At 42.3% G+C, this 20,378-nt stretch overlaps 1 protein-coding gene across 1 annotated transcript in view; it reads right to left on the reverse strand.

Annotated features, from left to right (window-relative positions):
• LOC118689748 (BEN domain-containing protein 5) overlaps positions 1 to 20,378 on the reverse strand; it is an 884,006-nt gene that overhangs the window by 131,169 nt on the left and 732,459 nt on the right. Inside the window, exon 9 of the mRNA XM_036388182.1 lies at positions 11,796 to 11,907. Within this exon, the coding sequence (XP_036244075.1) occupies positions 11,796 to 11,907 (112 nt within the window). The remainder of the gene's footprint in view (positions 1 to 11,795; positions 11,908 to 20,378) is intronic.

Here is a 20,378-nt window from a genome sequence, read left to right on the forward strand (position 1 = left end):
TCATAAAGGGTATCTATTATACTTTGCAGAAGGGAAACAGAATTATTCGTTCAGCTCGAGTCACTCACTCTGTAACTAAAACCTATCTGCCTAAATATCCCCACTGGATCCATTAGTTACCTTCCTTTCAGCTGTGAGGCAGTTGCTCTGTTTTTCTCACAGGATTCCTGTTCTCAGGCATGGGCTCTGGTTGACACAATAAACCAGGCACAAACTGAAAATAAGCAGTGGAGAATCCTGTCTACAGGATTATCTGGGATTACTATTTTGGAATGGCATATGCCAAGAAATCAGTGGGCCTATCCTATACCTCAGTGTATTGTCACAAAGACAATTTAATGGCCTCCCCTGAGGATAATGATCTTTTATCCAGGGAAATCATATGATATGGAAACGTTTCCCATCAAAACACAGTTTCACTCTTTTTTTCCTCTTTTTTTGGTGGTTTTTTTTTTTTGTATGCCACTGCAAAGTAACTCCACTAAAATTCAGATGTCCCCAGGCACCAGAATTAGAGGAATGCAGAGGTACCCAAGGTACACAGGACCGAACAGAGCCCTCTTTTAGGCAGAACAAACACTATTGATTGTTCACAAACCTGATAGTGCCAATCCAGCCACCAAACATCTACTTTAATCAGGGAATAGTACAAGAGGCTGTGTCAGAGGAGCTGTGTTTTCTTTGCCATGCACATGCTCATGCAAGAGCAGCCACACAGATCCCTGGATATGGGCAGCACAGGGTGTTTAAGGAAACAATTCAACAAAGATTAAAAATGAGCACAAAAAGCTCTGATCATCCAAGACAAGTTGGATTCTTCTTTAAAATAATTTGGTTAAAAATTTACCAATGCTTTTCAGAAATTCAAAATAGGCAACAGGTTGATTGCCTTTATCTTCATGCTCATCAAACCCCCCAAAAAAGGCTAGCAGATGTATAAATTCCACTTTCAAAAATGAAAACTCCCATTAAACCACTGTTATCCATGTTATCTGACTTGTCCCCCATAAAGAGCAGCTCTAATTTGGGAATTCCCTTTAGGCTCCTCACTGTGAACACCAAAGCAAATAACTCATTTAGCTTTTCTGGAAAGACCTTATTTTCCTTGAGCACTTCTTTTACATCTTGATCATCTATCAACCTTATAGACCTTCAGGCAGGCTTCTTGCCTCTGATGTGTTTGAAAAAGTTTTTATTATTAGTTTTTATGCCTTTAGCAAGTTATTCTTCAAAATTGTTTTTGTCTGCTATTATTATGGGTTTGCATTTAACTTACCAGAGTGTACTGTGGGGTTTTTTTTTTCCTTAGTTCATTTGGGCAAGACTTCAAAGGGTGTCCTTTAAAGCTAATGACCTTCTTCAGTCTAATAATCCCCTTTGCTGACTTCTCATGTAACCTTTTATGAGTTCTGGAGTTTTTCAAATAGGGGTAACACACTCTATAAAGGTAAAGCTACAAAAATGCATCCTACAATGGTGATTTTATATAGCTGCCATGTCACCCCAAAGTGTTATTTTGTTCTGTTTTGCCCTTTTAGCTACTGCTTTTAGATTTCTTTTCCATTTTATGTTGGCCTCCTTTCAGAAGTATGTGCCATTCTAAGGTCTTTTTGGTTTCGTATTCCACCAGGAATGATGAATTTGAGCATGTTTATATTTATTATTACAGAATGTTTCTATGACAGGTGCATCTTCAATCAAGACTTAATCTTCACTAAGGGATAAATTAAAAAAAATTGCTCTTCTCTTTCAGGCTCTTTGATTTCTTGCTTCCAGAAGATGTCATTTTTAAAGTGTATAAATGTGGTTTCTACATCAGTTTTAATCATGACCCTTAATTAGGCTCTGCCATTACATTCTTTGAGTCTTCATTGCTTCTGTGGCAATTCTGAGCATGACAGTAAAGTTGCTTAGTGCTACCATTCCATTTTGGTGTGAAATTTTAATGCACAGAGATTGTGGGATTTTTCAGTACTTGTTGATACAATTCCACTCCCTGCCTTTTTTTTTTTTCCTTCTTTTCTTTTTTCCTTTTTGCTTCTGATCTTTCTTTGAACTGTAATGTCACTCCTCTGCTGGCTTGGTTTCCTCTGTTATTAGTGTATAATTTTACACTGCTATTCCAGTGCTGCCTGATTGAGATGCTATTATGTCAATATTCTCATTTAAAATCAGCATTTCACTTTACCCATCTTCATTGCATGCACTGGGCTAATTGTCCACCGGCTCTATTACTGCTATCTCACACCAGTAGAATAGCATGAACAGACATAGTTAGGTCAAACACTTGGCCAGCTGTCTCTAAATCATTTTTGAATACTAAGAGCTCTTTTGTATTAAATAAAAAAGCCCTGGCAGTGACTTTGCCCCAGTGTCTTAAAAGGCAAATGCAATCCCAGGAAAATTGAACAAAGGGCATGGTCCCAACACCTTCTGAAGTGGGGAAAATAAAATGGATCAGCTCATTCCAGGCATTTCCACTTGCATCCTGTGAGAAGCCCTGATTCTAAGAAGCTCTGGCAAGAGGCAGCTGGAATTGAGTGCTGCATTGTGCAGGAGCTCATTCTCCTCAGTGCTCAGCAGTTCAAATGCAGGCACTGAAGCAGATTTGGCAGTGACCTTGGCTCTGACCCACTTTATAGAAGCACTTGGGGAAGGAGCAGAAGCAAAGGGGGAGTTTTTCATAAGTGGCTAAAAAAAAAAACCTCAAACTCCCGTGTCTCACTGAAAAACTGAGAAGGGGAGGAGAAACATGAAACCAGAATTACTGAGGAGGAGCTTAATGATATCTCCCAGACCCGAGGAAACTCTCAATGCAGCACTGAACATGTCAGCCACTCCCTGATTAATGCTACTTAAAATTAAAAAATCCAGAACCCTCTCTCCCCAATGCAGATGATAAGAGGAATTCAAAAGCATCAGATCTGTAAGAATTAGAGAATGTATAAGCAGGAAGAGGATGCAACAGAAGGAGAAAAGAATCCATGCTGAACCCCTCTTGTACACTCAGTCCAAGAAAAAAATACATGTATTATATAAAGGGAATGTTTTCCTCCATTGGCAAGGGGTAAATTCTTTGAAGAGATGGCTCTGATTCATCAGCAGGGGGCTGGCAGATGCCCCCAGAAAAATAGAGAACATGGCTGTACATCTTCAAAAAACTATTTTAGGAGACACTATTTCCTCAGAGGGATATTTGAGTTGTGTTCAGCCCCCTAGGCACATGCCAGGAAAATACAACCATGTTTTGATGGTAGAGAGGATACTAAAGCTTTGATGGATAATATTTTGATCCAAGGTAAAAGAGAGGAGTTTGACTAAAGGCCCTAAAGAGCCATGGAAAGAGGCTGAGATGCTGAGCTAAAACTAAGAAAGCAACACCATAAGTTCCATGTAATAGCAATAAAACACCTGGAAGAGAAGATAAGGTGTACAGTAGATCACTGCAAAGTGCAGGTCATAACTAACATGCCTGCCCCAAACAAACAGCAGCAGCACAGAGATTCCTCAGAGAGGCAAACTCCTGAAAAAACACCCAAAAGTGGTTTAGAGCAGTACCAGAGGTACTACACACAGACACCCCATGCCACAGAATGCAGGAATTAACACAACCTGTGAGAATATCAGAGTTGAGTAAAGGGACACTTATCTAGAGATATGACAGTGAACCACACATTAATTTGTCTGCAGTGCTTCATGCAGGTGTCTGAGTATCATGGAGAACAGCTTAGATGTGTCAGGTACAAATGAGAACTGGCCATTTCTCTGTTGAAAAAAAGAAGATTTTAGTCACATGGGATTACAACATTTCATTTTTCTTTGTGTTATTGGTTTTACCTGAAACTGTTCCTATTCTAGATAAAAAAATTTCCAAAAGGGATGGTAAAAAAACTCCAGTCAACCAAAGAAACTACAACCAGTGTCAGAGATTACCACTATGAAATGATTAGCACAATGACTGAGTACAAACAGAGGGAAATTTGGTAGCTGTAGACACATTTCAGACTTGTTTCCTGGAGGCTCTGGAGTATTTGACAAAAATACAGTGGAGCATCATCCAGAGCTAGACTGTGAACATGCAAGTGTGATCAAAACAAAACAAAACCAGCCAAAAAGCCTGTCTAGTTTAGATGAAATGTGATTTATAATTTCAAAATGAAGAAATTTTACTCAGCAAAAAATAAGACTATTAGCACTGGTTGGCCTGAAAAGCACTCCCTTCCTTGACTATCACTTTAACAAGGAGCTCACAGTTACAGGTGGAACTTCATCTAACAGTGTTAATGATTCCTAAAAGTTACCAGAGAAATTATATATTCACTTTAATATATACATTTATATTTATGAAGATTTACATGTTGAAAACAAATCAAAGGGAAGGGATAAAAATCATAGATTAATTGGAGATGAGAAGGAAATCTGTAGAGTTTATTGAGTGTATTCAACTGCCTCAAAAGGGAATTAACTCTATCTTAACCTTTTTCCAATAAATACCTCTCATAAAACCCTCCAGTGGCAAAGATTCAGCATCTCCTGCAAATAATCTGTTCTAGTGTAAAACCAGCTCTGCTATTTGCAAGTTTCTTTGAATATTGTGTGTGTTTAAAGGACTGTGGGAAGAAAGTTGCTAAGATCAGAAGCTGCTTCACCAGGTATAAACATAGAACATATTACTAGATCAAGAGAGAATGTTTACTCCACGAAGTAAAATTGTTAAAATTTCATGAAAGGAACTGAGGAGTTCTTCTGAACTCTCATAGATAAGATTGCTTATCAGAAAAATGATTGTGCACACCACCTTTGCTTCTGTCAGCAGATACCAAATTTATCCTTATTTAACAATGAGTGGAGTTTAATGGGAATACTTCTATGCAGCCTATATGAAGAGGAATGTTAGCTAGAGCATCAGTAACTCTGATTATGTTGGTCCAACAGGAAGGTGTGAAATAGTTAAAATCCACAAGCTTTTGGTGGGTACATCAGACTGCTAAATTACAGCACTGAGAGAAAGGCTGTCCCTGCTACTGTTCAACAAAGAACCAAAATAAGAATGATATTTTCAAAATGCTGAAATTTACACTTCATTCAACAGGGACTTGCAAGAGAGAAGTGGTACAGGGCACTCCTGCAACACCAACAAAGTGGTACCAACACGAGCATTGCCATAGCAATGGACACAGGGCTATCACAGCTGAACACACACTGCATGAGCAGAGGGGATCCCTCCTCCAGTTTCAGGAGGAGAGAAATAAGAGGCAGCATGTTGGCCATTCTGCCTGAGAAGAACTCAGAATCACATATACTATATTATCCCAAGGATTGTTGGCAGATATGATGCCTGGCAATGGCTGTTTTGATGTTGGAGTGAAAACCATCAGGTACAAATGACAGCCCAGGATGTCTGATACTCTCTGAGTATCACTTCCTAGTGGGTTGTTAAAATTCAAGATTGAGTTAAAAATGATTATTCACTACTACTGAGTTGTTTAGCAGAAGAAGTGCAAGAGCTCTGCTAACAGCAAAATGGAGCCAGGTAGTGTGTGATGTTACAGAGCTCATTACCCTGTGTTAATCTGCTCTGACTCCCCACACCAGATGATGCAGACCTCAGCTGATCTGTTTGGCTCCAAGTGAGTTCTGAGCAACACCAAACCCCAACCCACAGCCTTTCCAAACATTCATTAACATCCAAACTGGCTTCAGCTACAATGAGAATGAGCTTATAATTTTCCAGTAAAATATTTTCCAGTTTGCTGCTCTGATTTATAACAGGAGCAGGGGAGATGATGAGGGAAGAGTTTTTGAAGAGAAAACAATTGCTTGCAGTCATTCAAATGTTAGATTAGAAAATGCTACTCGAGGGCTTATGGCATAAGAAGCCTAAATGTACAGTTTTGATGTGAAAACCTTGCAAAATCTGTTGTTGTACTTTACTTGTCAAATATCCAGTATCACATTGATGGTAATACTAACAACATCATTTCAGGAGATGAGTGGAAGCAGAGCCTCTGAGATTGACACACTTTACAGGACTGACAAAAATAAAATTTATGTCACTCTCCAAGCAAAGCACACACATCTTGGAGACCAGCTGCATATTTCTAAATGTGGAATTGTCTGGTGAAGAATGTGGCACTGCCCAAGGCAGAGAGGATGTGAGGCCATTAAAGCAATGCTGCCATTGGGGATAGTTGCAACCTGCAAAGTATGAGTTCCAGGATTCTAAGCCCGTATTTTGTGACTTAGTTTTCCATAAAAACAGAATGCCTCTCTCAAAATATGGCAGGGATAAGAGAAAAACCAAAAAAATCCTGACTTGTTTCACTGCAAAAGTTGAGGATAATGAGGAAAGTGGGGGTTTGGATGTGCTGCATGTGGAGCTGTCCCACAACACCACGGCTCCTGCACAGTCACAACTCCTCTCCTTGACTGTACACTCCAAATGGTGCTACTGGAGGTCTAGAAAAGATGTAGGCTGAACAAGAGCATTGGCAGTGGGTGGCTTAAATGGTGCCTGAAACAGAGCAGCACAAAGATGGGCACTGATGGAGGGACTTCATCAACACCAACACCCAAACTGCATCTTGGAAACAGCTGGGAAGTGACCTGGATGGTAAAAACACCTGCTGAACCTTCTGACAGCAATGAAAACACAGAACCAGAATGGCAGAACCAGGACGTGGAAAGGAAATCCGTGAGCACAGCCAGGGGAAAAAGATTGTACTCCTTGGCAGTGGGAAAACCTAGAGAAACCACCTGGCTGGGCTGGACAGTACAGGCAGCTCTGACGAGGGAGACAATGTGGTTCCCTTCATCTGGGAGCTCACCTGCTTCACACAGCACTCAACCTTCACCTTCACCTGTTTGCTGTTATCAGGGCTTATCAGCCAGCTTATCAGCCAGCTTATAAACCCTGTTATCAGGGCTTATCAGCCACAAGCTGGAACTCAGAGATCAGGCCTTTCTCCCCAGAACAAGCTCTCTCTGCTGTCTTCCTGCAGCAGTGAGGTGCAGGATGTTCTGAGGATATTCAGCCCTAGGAGGACACCCATCAGCCTCTAAAGAAGGGTCTGAGGAGAGCTGGTAACACAAACCCAGAGGTCTGTATGTTTAATAACTTTGGAAGAAAGCAAATATATTCTCTTTCTGAAGAGGAACACCATCATCTGCTGAAGAATCCAGTTACATTGACTTACCAGCCTAATTCCCCTGTACTGCTTACCCACTCAAACCTACCTGGATCAAAAGCTGGGCCTCCTCAGAGACACAGGAAGATTGGAAAATAATGATTTTGTTCAAAGCTGAGCCTGCACACAGGATCTTAAAAAAAAATCCTCAAAAACATAAAAAGGTGTCAGTCACCCTCAAATAGCAACCCTCCCCATGCCTACAGTATTGTGTTTACTCATCCTGTCTTATTACTAATGCTGCTGTCAGCAGACACCCCCAAAGCCCACAGGCTCCTTCCCTCCCTCTTTCCTGTCCTCAGCAATTGCAGATTGCCATCCTCTATCAGCTAATTCATCAGCCCTTGTGGCAGATGTCTGTGTGGTGGATCTAAAGGTTGCAGCCCAGCAGATGACTCAAGAGTTTCAAGCATGCTGGGACTTTCATTTTGCATAGAAAACTTTCAACCAGAATAGTATTAAAAGTATGCGACATCAAGCACTCCAAAGTCAGGAATGGATAAAGAAAGGTCAGTTTTGCAGAAATAATTTAAATTTTAGTACATACGTGCATGACAAAGGAGATGCTAATTAAGGGGCACATCCCTTAAGTGGTAAGTTGTTTTTTTTCAGTTTTGGAAGGGTCTCTGGCTCACTCAGGGCACAAGGTGAACAGCATCTAGCAAAGGAATCATTTGCTTGTAGGACTCCAGCTTCAATTCAACAGGAGGTGGAAAACAGGCAGAACAGAAGAAATACAGAAGAAAGAACACAAAGTCCAGTGTTTCAGTGAGAGTGCCTGGGAGCCCTGTGTCTGCATTTTCACTTGGGAGGAGCAAATTACTTGAAGCAGATTCATCCCAAATGGTCAGTCACAGCCTATTCCTCGTCTCTTAGGTCCTAGGAGGACCAAAGGACAGAAATTGTCTATCCCAATCTTCCTCACAGAAGCAAGGGGTAGATACCAGACAGTGAAGGTATCAGTCTTTGCTGAATGACATGAAACAAATCTGATCCCAGGCACCTTAAACCATCTATCACAAATGAGTAGGTGTGATCATAACTGCTTCCTATCCACACAAGGATGAAACATTTGTCTCTCACAGGGGTCCCTCCCCCAAAATAATCCACAGTTCTGCAATGCTCCCAGGGTATAGCAGTGAGCAGAACTAAAGAGCCTACGAGGAGATGAACAGTTCCATCTTCAGAGCAGGATCTGCACAGGGCACAGTAAACACAGGACAAGGCTGCACAATGAACACTGAAGGTAAAACACTGAGTAGCTGCTTAGTGTGTGGGAGTTTTCCTTTGGAGAACTTGTGAGGGAGAGGTCTAGAAGGGAGAATAACGGCAGCCCCTGAGAGAAAAGGCCATATCGCAATGGCAACTTGCAATCTCCTTGCTCATGGCAAGTGGGCTGAGCCAGCAGAAAGTGCACTCACTAAATCTGTTTTTAAAGGGTGCTGGAATGGCTCACATGAACATGCTTTAACAAACTGCAAACATGTTGGTTTAAACAATATATTCATGCACTGAGATCATTCTGCTACCTGCTCCAGCACAGACAGGGAAACCATCAACAGGTATCATCTGGTGGAGTGGTGGGAAGACATTGCTTGCTCGTGTATGGGCAGGCAAAGGGCTTGGGAACAGAAATATCCCCAGCCAGCAGCACATATCTAGAGGAGACTATCACTTCAGTCTCATCTGCAAGACTGATACCACTAGAAACATCTGAGACTCCATGCAGGTCAACATGATGGCACTGATCATCAGAGTTACTGTGTCAAAATCAGTGGAATGGAGATCAAAAACTTCCTATTGTTTCTCATTTCTCAACCCACCCATTCCCTCCCAAGGGCAATATGGTCCTTAAGGAATCTGAAACACTTTAAAAAGAAAATAAAATAAGCACACTTTGTAAAACCCAAAAGAACAGTGAACCACAAGTGCTTTGGATTATTTTTATACAGTACCTACAGCAAACACTCGGCCTTGGAACACTCAGTGCTGGAATCACTGTAGCTGTGGCATTGTGCATGTGCCTCATACCCACTTCACTTATTTCTGTGTCACTCATCCTCCCTGCTCCAGAATGAACTTTTTTTCAAAGGAAAGAGCTTATCTCCCATGCTGCAGAGCTGAGGAAAAATCCTCCTATGCAGCAATATTTAAAACATGGTTTTATGGTCTTATGGCAGCTAATTTTCCTTAAGTGATTTAAGGGAATGAATACATCTAAAAGTCCTGCACTGAGCTGTTCTGCAATGCCAACATGAAGCCAAACTTCCCCTTGCTTTAAACAATCCAGTCTTCTGTGGACAGCCCTTCACAGCAGATCTTGTCTGCAATGGGAGGGATGAAGGTTATTTTTTTTTTATTACATAATTTCTCAGGGAATTGGGTTTTGCATTTCACTTCATTTTCCCCAGTGTGGGAAGACTTTAGGTGGGGAGAGGGTGGCAGGACAGATGTGTTCAAACGCAAAATGCCTGATGTGACACAGTTTGACACCAGCTCTCCTGCAGGAGGTCACCTGTGCATGCAGCCAGCCATCCATCATGAAATAGTCATCTCAAAGTAACATTCTACCCCTGAAAAGCACCTAAAATTTTTAGCTGTCTGAAGGGATTCAAAGCAGGTTTTATTCTGGCACTCTGTCTTAACTCAATAAGAGCAGTCACTGCTAAATGGGATGGTGCATGGCACCTGGCTTGTCTCCCTCCCCCTTTTGTCCCAGCACTTTGGGTATGGTCTTTTCATACCAATATTACTGGGATCACAGGGACTAAGAATCTGATATTTCCTGAAAATAACAGTAATCCCATATACTGCATTGCATTGCTGAGCATTCCTGATACTGCCAGGAAGGCTGGTGTTGACAAGGCCAGACAAGAAGGTTTTTTTGGTGGGTAGCTAATTCACTAAGAAATGGAATTCTGAACAGCAACCTGAACTTTGCTGCGACTTTAATAAAAAAAAAAAATCTAAAAAAGTACTTAAAAAAAATTAAATAACCTTGAAAATTAAATGGTTAAAAGGGTCCCTTTTCTTTCCCTCAGAAAGAAATGAACTGGAACTGGTTCATCTCAGGTTGATCACTGGGGAGAGTGGGAGTCAGAAAGATGGAGGAAAAAAAAAATTTCCATTTCAGATCAGCTCTCACCAAACAATTCTTTTGATTTTTCATTTTAGCCACCAAAGCAAATTAATTCATTCTTCACACACAGGACAGCTGGAAGCTACCAGAATTTTCAAAGATTCCTTAGAAGGGGATGAAGCTGAAAAGAACTTCCCCCTGTATCCAAGAATAGCTTTACTTTACTGACAGTGACTTTTAATATTGCCAGGATTTGTTGCCTTACTGGCTACAAGCACTTCCCTACATCCAGCTTTCTTGTAATGTTTAAAGACCTCTTCATTCTTGGAAAAAACTCTTCTTAAAACAATCTGCATGCTCACTCAATTATCTAGAATAAAAATTATCTTTCTGTTTGGGGTAGAAAACAGAGGAAAGACCAGGCTGGCTCCAAAGCTCCTTTCTGGGCCTTTCCATCATTATCATCATCGCTTTAATAGAGCTCAGGAGCCTTGGTCAGAGGCACAATGCACAGTGCAAGGTGCTGCAGAAACTGAATAGAAAAACAAATTCTGTGCCAAACAATTAGTGGTCTAAGAAAAATATTTTTCATGCAATTGGATTCCAGTCCATATGTAACGCTCTTATCTATTAACCTATCTTCCTTGTACCTAAAAACTCCTCTGTACAGGTATTACTGGAAGATAAAAAGTCTAATTAAGATGTATTGGGAAAACCAGGAGTTAAATTAAAGGAGGTCTTATCCTCTACATGATGTAGCCAGGGGTAAGAATCCTCTTTCTTTATTAGCAAGGGTAGTCAGGTTCTTTTTCCCAGAAACAAAAAGGAAAGAAAGAAAAAACAAAAGGAAAAATTAGCAAAACTTCAGGGACTTAAAGATTCAAATTCCCTCTCCATTGTGAGAAGCAAAAAGACAAATACCAGGAATCCTATAATGAAAAAAATAATAATCTATAAAATCTCCTCTTATTTTTTGGTAGTGATTTTTTCCTACCCATATCCATTTTTTTTTCCCAGCAGTTTTTCTTAGGTGCCACGTTCAATAATCCTTCCGTGCTTTGATGTCAAACATTCAATAGCTGTCTGCCTCCCTCCCACTCCTCTTCTCCATATTCTCCTCAATCCATCTCCTCTGATTAGCTAAGATTTCACCTTCAAGAACACCTCTGCTTCTCTGAGTGAGCATGAGTGTGTTCATGTGTCTTTATATGATATTTGCAAACATTCTCCCCCTCCTGCCCTGCACACCACACAGCCACCACCGCCAGAGCCCCGGATTAAGCCTTGCTGCCATTCCCTAATTCAATTTGGGGGGCCTGCTGTTTTGAATCCTGCTCAGAGCAGCTCAAATGAATTCAGGCCCAGCTTTCAGAATTATTTCATAGTTAATCTGAGCTGAACATCATTCCACGCGCTTTCCCCACTTCTGGTGCTTCCTGTGGCAAAAGCCCAGCTGTTCCCTGACCTCCTGCAGTGGAGGGGTGGCTCCCCCAGCACAAGGGGGGCTCAGCAGCTCTGTCCCCACTCACCGGGTTGTTGTACATGTCGATGATGAGCTCCTTCACTCCGTGCAGGGTGGGGTGAGCCCACGGAGAGGGATTGGCCCAGTGCCGGTTCAGATCGAACCCCAGCAGGGAGCACCTGCACACACACACACACAAAAAACAGACACTAAAGAACCAGACATAGACTTAGCAGGGCTGTGGCCTCTCCTCAGATCAGCTGCAGAATTAGGGTTATATTCTGTGGCTGAAGTAGTTAAATGTTGTTCTCATGGGGGAAACAAAGCAAACCCTCCCCTGAGGAGAGCCTGCAGCAATGGCACCTTTCAGAAATAACATGGCCAGCAGAATATCAACAGGAACAGCTCTGGCATGCAGCCTCCTTCCCCTCCACAGCCTGTGCTCACTGCATCCTTTGCCTTTTCCCAGTCTGGCAGGCTGGCCCTGGAGCAGCCTTGCCTGACCTTGGGGTTCCCTTCTCTTTGGAGCTCTGGCTGAGGGTGTGCAGCTGTGAGGGTGATTCACACACTGCTCCACCAAACTGGACCTTCAGCCTGTCCTCAGCCAGGCTCTGACTCAGCAGGGCTCTTCAGAGCATTGTAATCAATGGCCATTAGGTTTGTGCCTAAGGGATTTAAAGCATGAATGCCATTGTTCCACTAACCCAGGGCCTCTGTCTCTTCCCCTCCTGCAATTGCCTACACAAAAGCTAGCCAACCAAACCAACAAGTTAAAATGCTTATTGGCCATCACACCCTGTAGGCATTGGAGCATGGATGCCACCTTGGCTTCTCCTTCCTGCCCTGGCTCAGATCCCTCCCAGGACACTGTCCTGACTTGGATTCTCCTGCTCACAGCCCCAAAGAGTACCATCCAAATTCTTTGTGAGGCCTCACTGAAACTCAGGAGGCTGCCAATAAGAGTGAGCACTAAAATTGAAAATTTGAAATTTGAAAAAGAAATTAGAAAGTTGGAAGTGGCACAAGTAGGAGAAGGAGGAAATCAGGTCCCTTGCCTGCTGCAAAGATCACCTAGAAAACCTTTGGCTACTGATACAGGCAGGAAGAGAACTGTGTCATCTCAAGCTAAGCTTGGGATGAGTTGGGTAAATTCTTGCTCAGGAATTCTGTAGAAGATCATACAAATAATAGAAGCCCAGGTAGAGATGCAACTTCTTCTACAGTTAAAACAAACAAACAAAAAAATCAACCTTGCTGCTAAGCCTTAAAGCTTCTTGAGAAAAGAAGAGCTTTCATTGATCCCATGTCTATTACAAGAATGTCTGTTCAGCCTTAATCTTTTAAACACACCTATGCAAACAAGAGATTCACTCCTGCAGTACTATCCTCTGACAAAAAAAAAAAAATCAAAAAAATCTAACAATCTGAAGACCCAAAATATAGGTTTAATTGTCAAAGAGAAAGGAAAATAAAACTAACAGAGGTGAAATACTTAAAAAAGTGAGGGGAGTAAACCAGAGGATGAAATTCATTTCCAAACCTGATGAATAATTGTTTTCCTATGAACCAAAGGATACAAAATTAATGTGACACTCTTTTGTAAAAATTCCTATGGGTTTCTAAGCAAGCAGGAGCTGCTTTGCTCCTTGGGCTGACACAACCCACCCATCAGCTCTCTGGGAGCTCAAACACCCAAGTGCAGCTCTGCAGCTCCATCACTGCTGCCCTGGGGGCTTGCTGGGGTGCAGAAGCCACCTCCTTTTCATGGTAGCCACTTCTCTGCTCATATAGAAACCAGATGGATTTTTTTTCCTGGACATTTTAAACAACTACAATTCCACAGACAACTCAGAAAGTTGCTGCCATCCCACTGTACAGCATATTGTGTCAAATTTCTCTCTCTCTCTCTCTTTGTCTGCATGTAAACTCTCTGCACTCAGCTCTACTAAATCCTATCTGCTTTTGAACTCATAGACATTAATAAAAACCTGAAGTACTTCCAGAGACGTAGGTGGAATTAGACCAGGATAAGACTGGCAGAAAAGCAGAATGAGAAGAATGAGTTTTTCATTTAATAAAAGCAGAAACTGCCACGAGTTTTACTGTATTTTGGCACAGTTTCCAAGAAAATAACATCCTTACTGTAGAAAAACTTTCTTAAGATCTCAGAATCTAAACCTATATTTATATAGTTAATATGTCACATTTACATTTTCTTTTAATAATATTTAACACTAGAGAAAATGAGCACACCATCAATATTAAATTTGGGGGTTGGGACTTTTGGGATAACTTTATCTAAGTCATCCCCATAGAGAAAAGAGGTAAGCAATACCTAATTTTTATAAGATCCTAAGTAAGACATTGTAATTTGCAGTATTTGGATGTGTCAGGAATGTCTGATAAGAGATGAATCTCGTAGTTCATTTAAAACAACAAGAAAAAATTGAAAGTTGAAAATAGTTGTCTTTACTTGAAAAGACTTTATAAACAGAAGGAAGCAATGCTTAACAAACAAGTTATTCATTTGGGAAGCTCCTCTGAGATCTGTTTAATAGGAATCCAAATTAATTTCCAAATATCATTTAGCTAGTCTTTGATGTGGTATATCACATATTTATCAATGTAACAACAATTAATTAACTTTCTGATGTAGGCATTACTATTTCTCTCCAGTCTGGAAACAGTGTAATATTTCCTCCCCGCCTCCACTTTTCAAGTCTTTTTTCTTTCCTTTTTGCCTAAAGACAAATTTGTATCTACCGCAGCCTCTCTTTATTCATCTGCTGCAAACTTGTGGCCTCTCTAAGGAAACATCAAGTTGTGTTCCTTGGTACTTCAGATTTGATTATTGACTCCATTACATGTAGAACTGTCTCCCAGAGCTCACGTATATCAGGACATGGCCAAAACACACGGAGAGCGTCTCCCACGTGCCCATTACAGATCCTGCATTCATTTTATTATCTTGCTCCCAGCTGATGTGATCTCCCTCATGGCTAATGCCTCCAATGCAAGAGCTTCAACAGGATAACTTTAAAATTGCATCTTGCACTGTTTTTTAATTCGTCTTCCCAGTCTTAAACCAGCTAATTTCTGGAGCACTTTGCTGCTGGTTCCACTGCTTAACTCTTGCCTGCTGCTTCAAACACTGGGTAGGCAAAGTAGAAATACAGATATGCTCTGGGAAGAGCATCTCCATGGTGGGAAACAAGTGTGTCCTCCTAAAATAATACATAATCTCTCAATATTTGAGACCAGTTCTTTTACTCAGGGGGCAAGAGTTGTCATTTGCATCAATGAACTTCCTCATATGGCTCTAAGTGTTCCCCTAATTTAGAAAGTGCCTCCAAATCTGCCCTATACAGATTAGATTTATTTTATGCTGTAAATAAACTAATGTGTTCAGTATAAAATTAACAAGGGGGAAAAAAACCTAAATTATATCAAAGAACTGCTTAAGGATGCTCTTAGAAGGAGGACCCAGAAGACAAAAAAATCAGGAAACATTACAGACTCCAAGAGGTACAAAGAAGACAAAACCAGCTTCCTAATTAGTGAGGGTTGGAACAAGGGCACTAGAGGATATCCCAATCCAAGAGCATTATTGACCATGCCCATGAATGCTCTTATGAATGTGGCAGGTCACAATCCCACAGAGCCTGATGAGAATGAGGTGCTGGCACAGACTCTCCCAGGTTAGGAAAAAACACAGTCAGAATAGATAGCTGCAAGCAAACTAGCAACCTGCACCTATTACCTGATTTTGGTCTTCATTCCCACTGTAAAAACCTAGAATTTGGTCACATAGTCATTGCAAGAAACAATGACATGTATTTAATTTAAAGCATTTAAGCTGATAACCATTGTTTGAATTTTGGATTATGCTTGCCATAGTTTGCTAGATATACAGACCACATGCTGTGCTTCTGCTTCGTGACTGAATGTTCATTTAAATCAGGTTCTGTGAATATTCTTGTTGAATTAGAATTTGTGTTTCACCAATGTTTTGCAGCCTTTTCCTGAAATTTCTCTTTTCTGTAAGTAGATAAATTTATTACAGTGTTTATAAATTTACATAAACACAGTGCAAATTCAGTCAAAGCAAATGAGTTTCAAAATTGCACTGGAAACTGAAACATTTTGCAGTATTCATCCCTCCCTACTTGGGAGGCAGCCAGATCTGAAGAGGTTACCAGCTCAACTCAGTAAAACCAAAGATGTTCAGACCAGCACCCAGCTTGCTGGGCAGTTCTCTGGACAGAAACCCTCTCTGGGACTGAACTCATCACTGCTTTTAAGGATTTCTTATGCAGCTGCTTTAGTGGCAACATCCTGAGGAAGGATTTAGTACCAAGGCCCATGCTGGGTTTATTTTTCAGGGCTTCTTCCTATTCTTTCAGGAAGAAGAAAGAATCTCTTCTTCCTGGAATCCCCAAGTTATAGAAACCTCCAGGAACTCTGCCTTCCTTTACCTTCAGTTCCCCCTGCCCTGCTCGTTTTTCCTGCCATGTGAGTCTAAATCTCTCCCTTACAGACCCATTTCCACAAGGTGAGATACGGAGAATAATGGAGAAAAGGAGCTAAAGAAATCCTTTTTCACGCCATGTGATTTATTGCAAAGAGAACTGTGCACCCCTCCCTCCAGCTTTGTAAGGCTGCGTTGGTTCATTGGATCAGCCCCGGGTGAATCTCCAGATAATCTCCACACTCACAAAGCCAGGGAGCTCCAACCCGCACGTGGCACCACCAGCAGGGTTAGGGTTGGGGTTGGGAAGGCAGAGAGGAAGGGGGAGCGCTGTTTTCCTCCCTGCCAGTGCAGTGGGAGGCAGACAGGGGGTAGCTGGTCCCTCTGGCTGCTGTCCCTTACAGGCAGTGGCAGCAGGCACTGCCATGGGGCTGCAGCAGGGATGGCAGGAGCAGGGAGCAAAGGCGAGGGCAGCACGCACAAGGTTTGCTTCTTTTCACAAATATCACCTCAAAACTGATGTGTTCTGTTTTACAAATCAGCTCCACACCTGCCAGCCAAGTCAGGTCTTCATTAGTGTGTGTTTCACCGTCTGGGTGCTTGGGGTTTGCCATTTTTGCATTTGCCTATTATTCATTAAAAAGGACTCACTCAAGCCCACATATTCTAAAGCAATTAGGTAGCAAGACATCCTAACGCTCCAGCTACAGAGAACCCCTGCTCTGAAAACTCCCTCCTCCTCCCCAGCTTTCTGCATTTTTAATTTAGAGCTCTGGAAACCTTCACAAAGGCTATTTAACAGAGGCACTGCAGTGTGCTCCAGGCAGAGAGCAGCATTAGCTGGCAGAGACCACACGGTGGAGTAGATGTTTGCAGAATGAGCTCTGCCGGGTGTACTGACATAATTTTAAATCCTACATGACGGTTAAAGATGTGTTTCTCCATTTTCTGTGTAAACAATGTTAAATAAGAATAAACACAAAGGGATATTTTCTCCTTCTGATGAATACATGCATTTTTCAGGGCTGGTAAGAGGTGTCACAGGCACACACACCAAGGAAGACACACGTCCCCTTCTGACACAGGCACACTCTGATCTTCAGGATATGTCTCAATTCTTGTATTAACCCTCCTTACACACCCCAGGTAATGCCAGAAGGATTCATGGGCACAAAGCAGCGTGCTGGAAATAAAAACCCATCCTGCAGGTAGGAGAACTCCACCCTGTGAGTGTGCCTGGTGTGTCAGAGGGTGAGATCCCCTCCCTAGAGCAGCTCACCCCAGCAGCTGTCCCAGGATTCTGTATTTTCACATCTGCATCGTGCCCAGCCCAATTTTCAGTGGTACAAGGTTTCCAGCACTTCCCCTGGGATGCAAGCCCAGCTTAGCAAAGCTCTCCCCTAGGAAGAGCCTGTCCCCATGTGTGGACCTCTCCAAATGACCCTGCAGGAGCCAGTCCCATCTGTCCTGCCCTGGGAGGGCTTTCTCAGGCTCCTGCTCCCAGCTGGATCTGAGTCACTGCCATGCCAATCTTGGGCATTCAGGTGTTTTAAACAAGTTGATGGCAACACCTACAGTGCTTCCATTTTAAAGCCTGATTCATTGTTTGGCCTTTTCAAAACCAAACACATCAATGACTTAATGACACAGGAGACAGGTTTTTTTCCAACTTTTGGATCCCAAAATATTTCCACTGTAGGCACAGGGCCTTCAGAACTCTCACATATATAGCCCATAATGCAGTATTACATAAACTTTTCTGATGTTGTCCAAAAGCCACCTGCTCATGGATCACAAGCTGCAAACCACTGAGAAAAAGAATTTTAATATGTGCTTAATTTACTGGACTCCCACCCTGTGAACAAGTCAAACTCCTCTGGGCCCTCCTGCCCTATCTACTTGACTTCCCCACAATGTCCTAACAAATGTTTCCCTTCAGATAAGCAACCCTTCTTTAAAACATTTGTATTTTTTGTTGGTCTGACTACATTCCTGGAGGGGCAGGCTGGGTGAAAATAAGTGTTTCATCATCACAGTGGTTCACTTCTGGAGACATGGCTGCTCTTGAATTGTGCTCTTGTTCCCACTTCTGGCCTTCCTCAGGCTGTGCAAATAGGCACACAACACATCTCAGAATTGTTAGGGAATACTCCAGCTGTTATAGGATGGTATAACTCCATATTACACATCTCCTGTCCTGCCTGGCACACAAATCTGGAATTCTACTCACTTCTAGGAAGGAGTGAAGACACATCCTGCTCCCTGCAGTCCAGCATGAGAGGAACACCCCCAGAAGATGGTTCAGCTCTTACCACCAGACCCATTACACACAGAGAGCTGCCCTCAAAGGAGCCACACAACGCTGAGCTCTTAAACTTAGGACATTGCACAGGTCCACAGAGCCTTCCTTCAGCCCTGTGCTTGTCACTGTTGTGGCACAGCCTTTAACTGCAGGAGCACAGGGTGCTTTTCCACAGGCTCTCACTTTATTCTGTCACAGGATCCTCACGGGTCATTCATGAGTGGGCTATTCAGTATTTTGGCTTTTCCTTATTGTTCAAAATGCAACCCTAGGCTGCTGCTTACTGCATGCTACTCAAAGCCTGCTCCAAGGACAGAGCTATTCAGCTCTTCATGGCTTTTCTAAAGTGCTCAGCACTGCAGGAGACAGCTGCTTTATAAGCACTGATGGACTAATTTTCCCAACAGCACTGGTACAAGAGGGGACCACATTGTCCCCAGTTCATAAAAGAGCAACTGGGACAAAAATTGGCTTACATAAGAGACAGCCACTAATTTGAACCATTCTATCTGAGAGACAGGACAGGACTTTTTTTAGGAGAATTTGAGTTTACATAGCATGTTACTCGTCCAGCACCTAACTCTGATTTGAGCTGAAGCTGACTGTATTCAAGGCTTCTCCATATCTCACAAAAATGGCACTGTCAGTGGACAGAATATTAGAAACATCGGATTTTGTCAGAGATCAGTAGAAAATGGTAAGGTATTACTGGATCATGAATGGGCTTTGGGTGTGTTTCAGTTATACCTTAATTCAGCCATTTTTCTTGGCTTTATATCTTGATACTGCTGCATTCAGCTGTGTCTGAGAACCTGCTGTAACATGTGGTGGTTAGAGTTAGCACTGTACCTGAGATTTCTTTTATTCTCCTGAATAGATTTAAATGATTACTTTGCTACATTACAGGGTACCAGACTACTTCAACCCAGGACATCCTCATAGGCCATGCCAGAACTCAGCCAGAAATCATCCATCTCCATCATCACAAAGGCCTTTTCGTCTTGGATATCCTAAAGAAAGGGTTTGGCCTGATCCCAAACTGACAAGAAGGTGTGTGCTGGCCCTCAGGGAAGCAGCACAGGGCTGGCAAACTGCTGGCTGAACCCTAACAAGCAAAGTTTAACTCCCCAGCACCAGAGCACAGCTGCTGGCTCCCTTTTATAATGTTTGCTAACACGCTCTGACACACTTAGGTACTTCTCACTCCCATACATAGCCAGAATATTAATTGTATTCCTGCATACTCTTGCTTCATCTACAAATTGTTCAGCTTGAAAGTGACTTTTTGCATTTATAAGGATGCATTTATTTTGGGTTGGTGGGAGGAAAGGCCTATTTGACTTTCCCTGTGCTCTGGTCTGCAAGCAGCCTTCCCCAGCTGCATGGGCCAGCAGGAATAAATGTCATCAGGAGTTAGAGCCAGGCACATCCCCATTTGCCAAACACTCCCTTTACCACAACTAACTGGAAGTGTTACAGTTGTGTGCAAGCCCTGAACAAAATCCCAGTTGTCACAATATAGGAGAGGGACAAGTGACACAGTGGTTCACTCAGGGTGGCACCGTGAGACTGTCCTGTCACTGCCTCTTACCTAACCTAGGGCACAACTGCAATGCCTCAGTTCTTCACTCGTAAAAAAATAATTATAATCCCTCCATGGTGTTTGGAGAGGGAAATGCATGAAGGGTTATGGAGTGTTTTGGTGATACAGTGATGGGGATATGTAGGTGAGGGTCCATAGTGACCCAGGGTGCCCAGGCAGCTGCAAAGGAGAGACTTTTATTCCAAAAAACCAGGTCTTTTAAAGCCTTGTTATCAGCTCCACAGTTTTAAATCATAGCAAACATCATTCAACCAACCACCACACACCAGAATGCGTA

Source organism: Molothrus ater, chromosome 9, assembly GCF_012460135.2.
Source record: "Molothrus ater isolate BHLD 08-10-18 breed brown headed cowbird chromosome 9, BPBGC_Mater_1.1, whole genome shotgun sequence".
NCBI classification, from domain to species: domain Eukaryota; kingdom Metazoa; phylum Chordata; class Aves; order Passeriformes; family Icteridae; genus Molothrus; species Molothrus ater.